This window comes from Eucyclogobius newberryi, unplaced genomic scaffold, assembly GCF_026437365.1.
Source record: "Eucyclogobius newberryi isolate DKJ021-1_F unplaced genomic scaffold, fEucNew1.0.hap1 SCAF_4, whole genome shotgun sequence".
Taxonomy (NCBI): Eukaryota; Metazoa; Chordata; class Actinopteri; order Gobiiformes; family Gobiidae; genus Eucyclogobius; species Eucyclogobius newberryi.
The window spans coordinates 31,730,156-31,746,285 of NW_027316056.1; the positions used below are offsets into that span (position 1 = coordinate 31,730,156).

At 39.3% G+C, this 16,130-nt stretch overlaps 1 protein-coding gene across 1 annotated transcript in view; it reads right to left on the reverse strand.

Annotated features, from left to right (window-relative positions):
- Positions 1 to 16,130, reverse strand: part of gatb (glutamyl-tRNA(Gln) amidotransferase, subunit B) — a 38,207-nt gene that overhangs the window by 8,035 nt on the left and 14,042 nt on the right. The window contains exons 4-7 of the mRNA XM_072463993.1: positions 7,392 to 7,593; positions 4,415 to 4,537; positions 4,207 to 4,320; positions 57 to 141 (exon numbers count right to left, since the gene is read on the reverse strand). Coding sequence (XP_072320094.1) covers positions 57 to 141; positions 4,207 to 4,320; positions 4,415 to 4,537; positions 7,392 to 7,593 — 524 coding nt within the window. The remainder of the gene's footprint in view (positions 1 to 56; positions 142 to 4,206; positions 4,321 to 4,414; positions 4,538 to 7,391; positions 7,594 to 16,130) is intronic.

The following is a 16,130-nucleotide window of genomic DNA, read 5'->3' on the forward strand; positions in this document are numbered from 1 at the left end:
ACTAATGAACCGAGCGCCGATGCCCCTCCGAGGGGGATACAGCGGGCGCGTCTTACCCAGCTTTGGAGTCGTACGCCCGGGTTTCGTTCTGCACCGTCCCGCCGCTTTCCAGTGCTCGGATCTGCCTCTGGATTTCGTAGTCTGTGGAAAATACACAGGGAAGTAGCGTCCAATTGAAAAATGGACAAATGAGTTTCATCCGGTGGAAGTGCCAAACATCTGCTGCCGTTTCCTGGCAACGCTCGCTTTGTGTTGTAACAGAAACCAATGTTTTTTTATGCGTGGCGTTTAAATACCAACTCAGCTGCGCGGCAAATAACACTGTATTGACAAAAGTGAGGCCTCGCCGGGCGCCAAACTCGACTAAAAGAACATTAAAATTTAAGCGCTCCCTCAACTTTTTATGCTAAAGGCATTAAGGGCAGCCGCGGAGCGTAAAGTGTGTGACTTTTGAGCAGCTGGAGGAGTAAATTCACAATCACTCACTGCAAATACACAGCCAATTGTTTACATCCAGCTCCTGTTTTATATGAGATGGAACTGGAGAGGTTTACCAACTTGTGTTAGTGCTTACTTAATGGCAAACTATAGTACTATACAATGACAAACTATAGTACTATACAATGACAAACTATAGTACTATACAATGACAAACTATAGTACTATACAATGACAAACTATAGGACGATACAATGACAAACTATAGTACTATACAATGACAAACTATAGTACTATACAATGACAAACTATAGGACGATACAATGACACACTATAGTACTATATAAAGACAAACTATAGTACTATACAATGACAAACTATAGTACTATACAATGACAAACTATAGTACGATACAATGACAAACTATAGTACTATATAAAGACAAACTATAGTACTATACAATGACAAACTATAGTACTATACAATGACTATAGTTTGTCATTGTATAGTACTATACAATGACAAACTATAGTACTATACAATGACAAACTATAGTACTATAGAATGAAAAACTATAGTACTATACAATGACACTATAGTACTATATAAAGACAAACTATAGTACTATACAATGACAAACTATAGTACTATACAATGACAAACTATAGTACTATAGAATGAAAAACTATAGTACTATAGAATGAAAAACTATAGTACTAGAGAATTTCATTCTATAGTACTATAGTTTGTCATTCTATAGTACTATACAATGACAAACTATAGTACTATACAATGACACTATAGTACTATATAAAGACAAACTATAGTACGATACTATGACAAACTATAGTACTATACAATGACACACTATAGTACGATATAATGCCAAACTATAGTACGATATAATGACAAACTATAGTACTATACAATGACACTATAGTACTATACAATGACAAACTATAGTACTATACAATGACACTATAGTACTATACAATGACAAACTATAGTACTATACAATGACAAACTATAGTACTATACAATGACACTATAGTACTATACAATGACAAACTATAGTACTATACAATGACAAACTATAGTACTATACAATGACACTATAGTACTATACAATGACAAACTATAGTACTATACAATGACAAACTATAGTACTATACAATGACACTATAGTACTATATAAAGACAAACTATAGTACTATACAATGACAAACTATAGTACTATACAATGACTAACTATAGTACTATACAATGAAAAACTATAGTACTATAGAATGAAAAACTATAGTACTATAGAATTTCATTCTATAGTACTATACAATGACAAACTATAGTACGATACTATGACAAACTATAGTACTATACAATGACACACTATAGTACTATATAAAGACAAACTATAGTACTATACAATGACACACTATAGTACTATATAAAGACAAACTATAGTACTATACAATGACAAACTATAGTACTATACAATGACACACTATAGTACGATATAATGACAAACTATAGTACTATACAATGACAAACTATAGTACTATACAATGACACACTATAGTACGATACTATGACAAACTATAGTACTATACAATGACACACTATAGTACGATATAATGACAAACTATAGTACTATACAATGACAAACTATAGTACTATACAATGACACACTATAGTACTATATAAAGACAAACTATAGTACTATACAATGACACTATAGTACTATACAATGACAAACTATAGTACTATACAATGACACTATAGTACTATACAATGACAAACTATAGTACTATACAATGACAAACTATAGTACTATACAATGACAAACTATAGTACTATACAATGACAAACTATAGTACTATACAATGACACTATAGTACTATACAATGACAAACTATAGTACTATACAATGACAAACTATAGTACTATACAATGACACTATAGTACTATATAAAGACAAACTATAGTACTATACAATGACAAACTATAGTACTATACAATGACACACTATAGTACGATATAATGACAAACTATAGTACTATATAAAGACAAACTATAGTACTATACAATGACACACTATAGTACTATATAAAGACAAACTATAGTACTATACAATGACAAACTATAGTACGATACTATGACAAACTATAGTACTATACAATGACACTATAGTACTATACAATGACAAACTATAGTACTATACAATGACACACTATAGTACTATATAAAGATAAACTATAGTACTATACAATGACACTATAGTACTAAACAATGACAAACTATAGTACTATACAATGACACTATAGTACTATACAATGACACTATAGTACTATACAATGACAAACTATAGTACTATACAATGACTTTTATCAGAACACTGTGGATACAACCACAATGTTTAACAAAGAAAGTGCAACTGTTGTGTGTTTAAAATGTCAGTTTATAGTCTGAAACGTAAGAAAAAAGCATTTTGAATGATCATTGTGGTATTGAGAATCAGTTTAGAGAATCCAGTATATTCTTTAGTATCGAAATTGAGTTTGAAATTGTATCGTGACAGCACTAATAGATTATGAGCCTAAAGGTGTCCAACCCAAAGACACACAAAAGGGAGCGGGAAATGTGACTGGTTGGGCTGTTCCGCAAAGACAATAACTTTAACCTAACCCAAACATGAAACGCAAAAGTGGAACAAAAATAAATCCACAGAAATGACTAGTTAGGCCAGAGTTTTTTAATTTGTTGTTTCACGGATTTTCCTTGGCATTTTTAAAAGGGGAGGACGGAATAAAAATAAAATTTGATTTTCCCATTATCAAATCACATTTCTACCATCCAATAGTCGGAGTTGAATTTAAAAATATGTTTTTATTCTAAATAATCCTTACATTATCTACATAATTATAGTTATCAATGCAAGACATTGAAAATAACTTATTATACTGCGGTGTACAAAAATACCTTCAACGTCATAAACTAACTGTTTAATGGAAGGTGGAACTCACAGTGATCAGACAGAAAGTAGTCCCAGACTGACAGCTTCTCAGAAAATGAATCATCCCGTGACCAAACAAGTCGGTGTGCAATGAATGAAAATGTCTTATTGAGCTAGCTTAAATTTGGCCACACACTAATATCAACGCTGTGGCATAGCAATTTTTCCCACGCTCGAGTCGAAGACACGCAGCTCAGATCAACTCATCGGGAAGTAGCGTCCTTACAATGCGATCAGAAGAGAACACGTGACTCCAGACGAGCTGGACATGTCCACATGAGGCGGACTTGTGCTACTTAATGGCAACGACAAAATTATTCTGATATAATCGGTCAAGATGCATTTTTTTCCATTTCCTCGTTCGAACATGAGTTCAACGAATGGGAGCCCGAGCCAAAGCCACGCCCACCCCGCATCCTTCATGTTAATCTACCGGTTGATCTCATGGATCTATGGTCAAGCCGTGAGTTGCGAGAGTTTTAAAGCTCTTTGACGTTCGGACGAAATGGTCGGAGGTCGGAGATGCAGGTGCAGAATACATTTTTATTTCTATTGAGGCTTTGGACAAAAAAACTGTGGAAATTCCGCGAAAACAGGAAAAATATATATATATTTATCTTTTTAGAATCTCTGTTTTTGACGTTGGCGGGCTCGCAAAACAACTAATTAAAAAACTCTCGCCTTACCAGCAGCTACTGTCATTTACAGATACATTTGAGCCCTTTTACGAATCCCTTTGTATTGTTCTTGCCTCTTACCAATGGCCCGAGCCAGGTATCTTGCACTGTTGATGTTCTTCACCTCAGTCCTGACGCCAAAGGGTTCTCCGGGTCGGTGCACAGACACATTGGCGTCCACTCTGAGCTGGCCCTCTGTGCGCAAACACAAAGCGAGAGCACCGTCAGAGGGAACAGTTTGGCGGAGAGAGAGAGAGAGAAAGGGAGAGGGGTTAGACGTGCTCCGTACCAGACATGTTCCCCTCGCAGGTGCCCAGAGCCTGAAGGATGAGCTGCAGCTCTCGGACCGCCGCAGAAGCCTCCTCCCCACAGTTCATGTCCGGCTCCATCACCAGCTCCATCAGACCTACGCCTGGGACAACAAAACAACGTTATACACAACACAACACAAACACACACACAAACACACAAACACACACACAAACACACACACACACACACACACACACACACACACACACACACACACACACACACCTGTAAATATGAGTTCTGCAAAACGTATAAAGCAGGGGGGGGCACAAATAAACTTTCACAAGGCCCAGTTTGAGAGAATATCCAAAAGACAAGGTCGAGAACTTCACGGTGTTTCTACAGCCTACAAACATTTTTTTTTTTTGGTAGAAAAGGATTAGACTTGAGGTCCTGCCCAGCTCTGTGTTTTTTACTTTATTTTTATTTGTATTTTATTTGTAATTTATCAGTAATTTATTTGTAATTTATCAGTAATTTATTTGTAATTTATCAGTAATTTATTTGCATTTTATTTATTTGTATTTCATTTGTATTTTATTCATTTTGTCTATTATTTTTATTTATTTATTTTTCAAATTTGTCTTATTATTTTCTTTCTTTGCTTCGGTCAGTTTGTTTTATGTATGTTTTAGTTGTTTTATGTTTAAACAATTTAAGAGTATGAGACGATTAGTGATGCGTCCCACTGTCATAACAGACGAACCTAATGAGTCCCCATGATGTGATTTTACCCCCAAAAGTATAACATCATCTGGCCTCATTCCACCGCTCCACTTTTAGCGCTCCAGCAACATGAAAGTCCTTACGCCGTCTGAATATGATGAAAGTTTGTGTTCACTGAAATCCAAAACAGCCAGTATAATCGACTTATTCTTATTATAAGAATTATTCCATCTTATAAAAGGGAAGTCTCAAGCTGCTTGATGTGCAGCACATAAATAAAGCTGTTATTCTCTTATTTCCAGTCAATTCGATCATTCTGGGAAGCATGAGGTTCAGTTTGTACTCCAAACCCACAAGCAACAAATTACCCTAAAATACGGTGAAAATTGTATAGAAATTTTACATGGAATCACCTGGACATTTTTTCTTTATTAATTTAAATTTAAATTTATTTTTGAAATGCCCAAAATCACAACAACAGTTGCCAATGAGGACGACAATGAAAAACGGATTAAACAATGTCCGTGGGGACGAGGGACGATGTCCTTCAGGAGGAGAACCAGATATTAAAAGTCCCTAAAACTAATTTTTTGTGATTTTACCTTCAGCTTTCAAAAGAGAATTGCTAAAAACCCAACAAATGCTCATTTTAGTGTAAATCAGCCGATCCCTCAACACCAGCTTTAATCACTCATATATTTAACAAAGAAAAACTAGGCAGAATTTAAAATCTGAATTCCTTTGAGCAGAGCGTGTTTCTACTTATGATTAGAGTCAAACAGACATTAGAGTCCAAAACTACAGAGTCTCAGCTTCACAAAAGCTCCAGAGGTTCAGGAACAGCTTCAGTTTTAAATAGTGGGCTCATTTTTTAAGCTTAAGAGGTTAAAGTGCCAGTTTAATACTCTTCTCTCACTCCGATGTCGAACCGTGCCAGACAAACCACAGTCTGGGATCGTCGTTTGCACACGGTTTTCAGCAGTTTTGTGTTGTCGTTGCAATATTTTGTAGGGGACCCATATGTCCCAAAAAGACGATTGAAAGATAATACCTTTTCACAGCTCAACACAGTTGCAGAAATCAAAGCATAGTGTTGGGTGTAAAGGAACGACCCCCCACGGAGAGGACACTGTCTTCACCAGAGCCCTTCCCCCTGAATCTGATAAGAGACATTCCTCAGGACTACGTTTCTTTATGACTATATTTCACATCTAAACCAACTTGATGCTGACTGTGTGATCTAAACTTGTGACTAAATCATGTTTTAGTTTCGTTTGCCACAAGAACTGGTTTGAAGTGTGTTCATGTCGTACTTAATGTACTTTCTCATTACCTCATTACTCTCATTATCATTCATGCTATTGATGTGTGTTTGTTGACAATGTTGTGTATTTTATTATGGTCACATGTCATTTTTGCTGGTTTGAGTTAAATTTGCCCAAACTGAGAATAAGTTTGACCAAGAGTTAAAGCCACTCCCACTAGGCCACTCCTCCCAGGTCAATAAAAGAGCAGACTCAGCTCTGCTTCCCTCTCTTCTTTCGCCGGCACGTGACCTGCCAGGACGACACACCGGGTCGGGGACCCCCGCAGGGGCCCCTCCCCCACCAGGGAGGCTGCATTGTCTCCCAAACTCGGCTTTCACCAAACAACCCGAACATCTTCATCAAAAATTGCACAGTTCAACGAACCCTGGACCCATCAAACTCTTCGAATGCTAAACCTGCTCAAGCATCAGCTCCCGGACAGCTCCAAGGACGCAAAGGACTCTGAGAATGCAAAGACGTGGGAGGCCTCGCTCCACACCTTCCTTGGACACGTGAGACCTGAGAGTGGCTGATTACAGAGTGGCATTTAAAGACCTTGAATTATTCCCTAAAACCAATCAAAACCTAATTCTTAATACCAGCATTTCTTCTAACCAAGTTGAGCCCAGGCACAGCCTGTGTAACCAAATGTGTCATTAATTTGATTTTATATCTTTGTTTATTAAACCACACAAAACCATCCTGGTTTATAGAGCCTTTGTATTGATCTTTATAGAATTATAATTGTCGGTCAATGAATCGTGTACTCCCCTTCAGAGAATGAGACTGAGTAGATGTTAATGTTTTGCTGAACAAGCTTCAGATGGTGCCCTTTTAAATATAAATATGAACATTAACTACCTAAAGTTCTACACGTGTTGTCCACGATGAAATGGCTAGTCCCAGAGAATATACATTCCATATTGGTACAAATGTGTGAGCAAGAAACAAGTATAATTACCCTACAAACTAAAGCCACACCTGCTCTGTTGAGGTCTATCAGTGTCTGGCTCCGCAGGTCGTCATGGAGACTCTTGCCGCTGTCCTGCTCCAGCTGGATCTGCTTGATGCGGACACTTTTCCTGACCACCTGGTTCTTCTTCTTCTTCCCTCCCAGCAGGCTGTAGTTTAACACGCCGTCCACCGCGATGGGCCGCCTCTGCTGCGTGATCTGATATCCCGCCTGGAACACAGAGGAAGTCATCTTTTTAATTCACTTCTAAAATCCTCAGTTTGCTGTTAGCGAGCTGCGGGGAGGGAAAATGAAAAAAATAAATAAAAAATTCCCAGAGTGCAACAGTGTAATCGCAGGATACATCAATGAAGCCTGTATTTTAGCTCACCGTGAAATTGGGAATTAAAAGTAGTGCGTTTAATAATCTCCTGGAAATCCTCTGAGCCAACATTTAAGCAGGATTACACGCCGGGTGACGGCGCAGCGTTGGAATAACACGCAAAACATGTACTAAAATAAAGTTCCTGTCGTGGCGAGTTGTTTTTGAGGTCACACAATAACGGCTAATTTAAATGAGAGGTTGTGGGAAATTGTGGTCAATTTCCATCTCTTCAAGAAGACGGCGTGTGACGGTGGTGGTTTTCTCTCTCTATCGCGGTATAGTGTAAAGCACATACTTTGAAGACGCACGACTACAGTAGGTGGTGGTAATGTCAAGGCTCAGATTAAGGATTTTCTCTTGTATAGCGGTGCTGCTAAACAATCTGTAATTTTTTTTCAAATTTGTATCGCAATTTGATAATTGCATAGCAAAACACAAAAATGACAAACAATCAATATTTTCCATTGATGTAACAAGATTATTTATTCCAAATGTTTTGTAATATTCTTTTTTTTTTTTTACGTAACAAATTAACTTTTAAACACACAAATAAAATTGGTTGTTGAACAAATTAATTAACACCAAGTCAGATGGCCTTATTTACAACTTTCGTCCACATCATCATCATCAGATGACTATTTGCATGAGTCTCATTTACATATTAATTGTCTTTACACTCACAAGTTACATCACCACCAGAGTAGTCATGACGATGAGCTGTTTGTGTCAGAATGACTTCTCATACGGCTCTGGATTTTTACACACACAGGACTTGGTTTTGTCCTGGACATGAGTGAGTTTGACCCCTTTCAATTCCACATCCTCGGGGTCAAAAAGATATTGTTGTGAGATTAGTGAGACGCAGCGCTCGTCAAAGCCCCTCGTCGCCTCCGCTCTCCCGGTGGCTCCTCCCGCTCTCCCGGTGGCTCCTCCCGCTCTCCCGGTGGCTCCTCCCGCTCTCCCGGTGGCTCCTCCCGCTCTCCCGGTGGCTCCTCCCACTCTCCCGGTGGCTCCTCCCGCTCTCCCGGTGGCTCCTCCCTCTTTCCCGGTGGCTCCTCCCTCTCTCCCGGTGGCTCCTCCCGCTCTCCCGGTGGCTCCTCCCGCTCTCCCGGTGGCTCCTCCCGCTCTCCCGGTGGCTTCTCCCGCTCTCCTGGTGGCTCCTCCCTCTCTCCCGGTGACTCCTCCCGCTCTCCCGGTGGCTTCTCCCGGTGGCTTCTCCCGGTGGCTCCTCCCGCTCTCCCGGTGGCTCCTCCCGCTCTCCCGGTGGCTCCCCCTCCTCCCTCCCGCGATCAGCGGGACCTCGTCAAGTCAACACAGCGTCCTACATTGTGTCATGCCGTTGTTGACGATTGATTGACAAGTGGTCAGTGCTTTTTAGGCGCTAACAACACTTTTTTCTGACGAATGCATCGGATGTGAGAGAAATTGCATCGCATTTTGCGATGCGATACCGCTTATTCTGAGCCCTGAATGTAGCACTTAATGGATACCAACTGCCATGGAACACCAAAGATGAAGAAGTTAGACGTACAACTACAGTTGATGGCGGTCACCCAGCACTTTATGGATACCAACCGCCATGGAACACCAAAGAAGTTAGACGCATGACTACAGTAGGGGGGTAAATGCGACCACCATTAAAAGAAATAGCCGAAGAATGCGATTATGTATTTTTACGTTCCCTCGTTGTTCTTCATGTTCTTATGCGTGTCGGACGTCTCTACTGGGTCAAAATGCCGTTGATTTGTGGTTTCACATCAACGCCTCATTTTTACTGGAAGCACTGAGCAGCCCCTAATATAATCCAGACAATTGGCATTTTTCAACCATTTCCTTCATGGGTCAGCAGCATGGATGACATTATATCGATTTAATACCATTTTATTAACCGTCGCTATAGCTAACAGCTATAATCACTCGAAGGACAGACGCGCCGAGCCTTTTATGTGGCGAGATTCAACGCAATGCAGGCCGATTCTGCCGATCCCATTAGACCGCAGGAGGATTGTGGGTACTTCGCTCAAGGTTGCTTCTCACAAAAAACCCTTTAGAATAAACATTTCACCCTTTTATACTCGGTGAATCTGCAGTGTGAATGTCTGCTGTTACTACGCCAACCGCATCAAAGGGAACAAAACGTTAATCATACTTACGGGTGTGAGATGGAAAAGGGAGGGTTGGAGGGGGAGGAGGAGGATACGAGGATGAAAAATACACTTAAGGGATTTTAGTTTTCAATTTTTCTTCCCCTCAGCCGAGCTCAAGTTGAAATCTGCAGGGTGTTGGGGGGTAAAAGCGGGGGGCAGCTTACAGGAAATCCTCTATTCCAGACTCAATTTTGTATAGAAAAGTAAAATACCGTCTGTGCTGGTTAAAGGATGTATGTGAACACGGCAAGGAGAGTCCATTTATACGAGAATATTAACACTAACTGGATATTTGCACACATCTGTTAAAATAAAAATGGTTTAGATTTTTCATTTGCAATATTAGTTTTTCCAGTTACTTTAGTATGCACTGCTAAATCAATATAACAACTATATAAGGATTTTCAAGAATGACCGGTTACTAAACTAACTGAACTAAAAACTGATCATTGTGGTGACTATTTTGGAAGCAAAATGATGTCATTTCTATTCAATCTGGACCCCGAAAAGTACACCCTAATGTACAGGGAGTTTTCATCACAATAACTTTACTTTTGGATTCAGAGAGTTTGATTTGATGAAGCCGGTCGAGTACGAATAGAAAGAGTGATGTGTTAGAATGAAAGAAAATTAAAGTGCCTATGACAGGTTTTTGTGATTTTCAAATTTTGACTTTATTTGGTGTATTTCTACCTTTTACATATAAATGTTAGTTTCACATCAATCGAGCAGGTATTTGTGGAGAAAACGCTGACAAATCTGTAGAAAATGACAGGAAGTGACATCACTCTAGGGACGCTCATTCCAGTCAAAGTTTATGCAGAATTTACGCAAAGAAACAACTTTTTTGACTTTATAAACATTAATTCAACACAATAAAGCGGCTCACATATATTTTGATTTGATTGTGACATTAGATGAGTTTTGCCCAGTGTTTGCTGGGTAATTTTCTAGTGTGATGTCATTAATTACAAACAGGAAGTGAAATTATAAACCTAAAAAAAACTGTGATAATGTCTCAAAGATTTTTTTTTTCAAAATTCTAAATATATCTAAACTGTATTTTACTTCAACGAGTCGTCCGACCTGTCAGAGGCACTTTAAGGATGTTGCTTTTATTTTGTCATGTTCCAATAATTGAACTATCGCTAAATTCTGACGTTTCTTCCCACAATAATTGTAAAATCCCTACTTCATATAAATCTAGCTGATCGTCTCTCGTACTGTCCAGGTGCTATGACTACCAAGTCGTACATTTTTATGGAAAGGGTGATTGGCAGGGCATCGTAAGTGCTTTTGCTTTTCTCCAATATAAAAGAAGACTCTTACTTTATTGATCACACACACAGGAGAAATTAAATCGTCATGGCAACTCTGAGCTCTTTCCGAGCACACAACATCTTTTGTGTCTAATTCAGTCGAGTTATTGCCTAGCTCTTACGTTGGTTGAATGGTACGGGAAGAGAAGCATTAAAATCAATCTACGGAATTTTCCGGACTATAAGTCTTTTTTCATAGTTTTGGCCGGGGTGCGACTTATACTTATATTTATGGGAGTGTCTCCAGAGCCGCAGCGCGCGGCCGAAACTGCTAGGCTATTTCGTGCCGCGGCTCCTGAAACTGCTGGGCTATTTGACCGCGCCGGGTTAGACCGCGCCGGGTTAGGGTTAGGGTTAAGGTTAGGGTTAGGGTTAGGGTCAGGGTTAGCCATGAGGCTATATGGTCGTGCCGCGGCTCCTGAAACTGCTGGGCTATTTGACCGCGCCGCGGCTCTGTAGCCACAGCCTATATTTATACTTATACTTGTACTCCGGAGTGACTTATATGTGATATTATTTGCTATTTTCACACTTGCAACTGCATTTCATACTCCAGTGCTACTTATATATGTTTTTTTCTTCTCTATTATGCATTTTTTGGCTGGTGCGACTTATACTCCAGTGCGACTTATAGTCCGGAAAATACGGTAACCATCAATTCTGGCCTGCTCAATTCGACTGGAAGCTACACGTATTTTGCTCTCAACGTATGTGGATATTTCCCTTTATTTCTTTGATGATTTTTCCTCCACTATTGCACATTTTCGCCGCATCATTTCTATCCCTCGTCAAAAAGACCCTCCACAGTTTTGTCCCCCCCCCCAAACTGCCTAATGAGCGACTCACCCATGTGCGCACAGATTACGACCGCACCGTCCCCTGCATAACAATCATCAGTCGCAGTGTGTCTAATGAACGCCGGGGCCGGTCTGTGCTTAATCAGACGCCGCTCTAGTCGTGTCGAGCGTTCCCAATCACAGCGAGGGCGCTAATGAGCGAGCCCTCCGCTTCCTGTGACTTTGCACCGTGTTCGCCGCTCGGATTACGCACGCACAAGCCTCCGTCTGCGCTGTGGGAACGTGCACAGTCATTTTAACCACGAAGAAATGCCAAATGTGAAGCTGGATTGGAGGATAGTCATCATTTGTTTTGCAGGTAGTTTAGTAGAAGCCGCCGGCGCGTGTTATTAAACGTGTTTACATATTGAGAGGTGGAATCGGGTGTTGTGTCAGCGAACAGGCTTATGTCGAGCCGTGGGGGAAATCAACACGGGCAAGGAATTAGCCCGCATTTATTTTGAAAACTTGAATGCTTCTTCAATTACAAATGCTTCAGATAAACGACTTGGAGACGAGCTTTGGAGCAACTGACAATGCAGTGTTGTATTTGTGTGACGCGCTGGAGAACAGAAGCAAATGTCTCCAAATGTTTTTAGGGCCGCGCAATAAGACACAATTAGTTACTTTATAAATACAGTATAATATTTAATTGATATAAGACCCTGTGGGAAATGGTGTCTTCAGTGGTCAATGAAGATTAATATCCCCATATCATGTCAGCGTCTATTATATCAATTCAACTTAAATTTGTAAAAACGTGTCTTGAAACGCTTTAGTTGAGCTTTAATTTATCAAATAAATCAAAGTTTGTCATTTCAATTTGTTTTGAAAAATCTGAAGGTTTCGATTGCCATCTGGAAGTCATTATCTTTTTTTTCCAATTTCTTTTGTATTTAAAAACACAAAACATAGAAAGTGACCAGGCAGCACGACACAAATCAAAAACAATCAACACAGCGGACGTTCACAGAAAGAAAAGAAAAGACACAAACTGCTGGTAGTACTAGTCCCATTTTGTCCAAAGTCTGTTCAATTTGTCCAGTTCCGAGTCCGGATGTGATCTTTTCCATTCATAAGTCATTTTCAATCTGATGAAACTGGACTGACAAGCTAGAAATGTATACTGAATTCTATAATCTATAATGACCTAAGGAAGAAGTTCTACCCTGAAACTGCCCTGTCTTTGTTCTCACCTGCCTCTGTTGATCTCTGCCATGCTCTAAGAATATCGTTGTAAACAGTAGGTAGATTATACCTTAAGAGTGATAAAAAAATGCCTCCTTCACGCCTCTTTCTAACCATTCCTTTTCCCGGCTTAACATTTTTCTTTTGCCCCTTTTCTACCATCAAAATCTGTAATAATCTTCTAATTTAGATGACGGTAACTAGAGATGCGTACCGCTACGACGGACCGGATCCGGACTCAACGTTTCGGTTCAGGTCCAAAAAAAACGAAACCCTGGTGATTCGGTTCTGGACTCATTAAAAATCTACCACTCACATTCTATATCCTTTACGTTCTAGAATCTAAACCATCTTAAACCTTCCATAGATCGCGAAATTCGCGCTGAAAAAGACGTAAACACTGACATCGCTGTCAATGGCGCCCGGAGCCATCAGCGACGCACGCGTCTTCCCCGCGGCAGAAGTTGAAGCCGGCGAGTTTAAAGACGCGTGAGACCGAACATTCGGGAAGATCGCTGGCTTATTTGAAGCGTTTGAAGCAGCCGCGTGCGTCGCTGCTTGTGCCGCTCCATGAGTTAGTTTAACGCTTGTTAAAGGAGCGGGTTGTGCTTTGGTTTGGGTGTAAATATTGTGACTTCTTCTCGCTCAGGTTGGTAATGCTGGTTTAGTGCTCACAAGTTGTCACTTTATTTCTTGAACAGAGTTGGTTTATGTTGGCCGTAACCATGGTGATGGAACAGGAACGTCAAAGACCACCTCGTCTCCTGAGCCGCTCTTAGCTCCGCCCCAGAGACCGCATGCACGCGCACTAGAGACTAGGGTCGCTACAATATGAATAAAATAACTGTTATGTTGTGGTGTGATGTAGCATTTCTTTAGGTGGGTTAATGTGCAATATACATATTTATACATCTAAGTAAATACTAAGTCAAAGTAATATTGTTTAATTGCTGGATTCATTAATTGGAGCTTATATTTCTTAATAGTATTTGTATTCTACAGTTGTTAAATATGGTCTTGTGTTTAATGCTGTTAATATGATGTATTGTGTGTAGTGTAAAATATTTTCATATTCTATTTTTGATACTGCTAAGTTGATTGATTGATTTATAGTGGTTCTAGTTGACTGTTATGCTAGTTTTTGAAGGTTTTTACATGACTTTGATGCCAATGGATCTGCAAAATTACAGAGTGGAAATGTATCTAAAAAGCATTAAACTTCAAGTGTGGGGAACAGCCCAGTCAAACCAGTAATACACTTGACAAACATAGTATCAGCTGAAACAGCTGCCCTAATACCAATACTCAACTTGCTCTTGTTCGGAAGTTGTTCCTCTAGTAAAACACATGAATGTGTGTTAGCTAGTTAGTAGCTTGTGATTTGTAAGTTGTAACTTCTGTCAAAGGTCCCATAACATGCAAAATCGACTTTTCAGAGCTTTTAACCTTCTTACATTGCTATTTGTGCTTCATATATGTACCCAGAGTGTTTTTTTGATTGATTCCCGCAGTGTTTAGCTATATTACAGACTATCTCCTTTCCTCGAATCTCCAAACTGACGGGGGGTGTTCACAGGACCGCGTCATAACCACAGGCACACGTCATCATCCCCCCTATAGATCTATAGATAGATCTATAGATAGATCTATATCTATATCTAGATATAGATCTATATCTATATCTAGATATAGATATATATCTCTCTCTCTCTCTCTATATATATAGATATAGATATATATCTAGATATAGATATATATCTCTAGATATATATCTCTCTCTCTCTCTATATATATAGATATATATCTAGATATAGATATATATCTCTAGATATATATCTCTCTCTATATATATATATATATATATATATATATATATATATATATATATATATATATATATATATATATATATATATATATATATATATATATATATATATATAGCTGAAACTAGCCTCTGAAAAGGCTGCTATGGAAGCTCGGATGGCTGTGCTAACTGAAAAACATGCAATGGAAGCTGAGAAGGCCAAAATCAACGCTAAACTTGAGACAATGGAGCTGGCAGCTAATATCGCTGCATCGGATGCCATGTTAAAGGTTTTGGACAGTTGCACTCAAGGTGCTGAAAATGCAATGTTACACAAAGCACTGAGTGAGAGTGAACGCAAACATGATCAAAATATCACAAGCATCAAAGAACACAATGTGTCGATGGGCATTTCTGAGGGCTCATCTGTTAATTATCCTGACATTGCTACGATACCCAAAACTCCACTTCAACACGTTATAAATCAACTACCGGATAGAGGGAAATCTAGAAATCCCAAGTCCAACCCCACTCCACCTGTATTTGTGAGCCACACCTGGAAGAGAAAGTGACTCAAAGTGACTCGAGCACAGGTTCTGAAGCATTACTTTCCAGAGAGCTGCTCTCTGTTATTCAAAAACAAAATGACATCACCAGTCTCCTAATGTCACAGCAGCAACAGTCCTCACTCCCCTCCAGACAAATTCAAGTGTTTGATGGAAATCCTTTACATTTTCAAACATTTATAAGAGCATTTAAGTATGGCATTGAGAATAAAACAAATAATGATGATGACAGACTCTATTATTTGGAACAATATACAAGTGGCCAAGCAAAAGAGCTTGTAAGGAGCTGTTTTCATATGGATATAACTCTGGGATATAAAGAAGCACAAAAACTCTTAAAGACATTTTGGAGATGAAATCAAAATAGCAAATGCATACATGGAAAAGGCTCTTAACTGGAACAATATCAGACCAGAGGATGGAAATGCATTGCATGAATATGCACTTTATCTGAGAGGATGTTGTAGCAATTCAAGAATTGAATCTAACATCAAATCTCAAGCTGATTCTGTCAAAACTG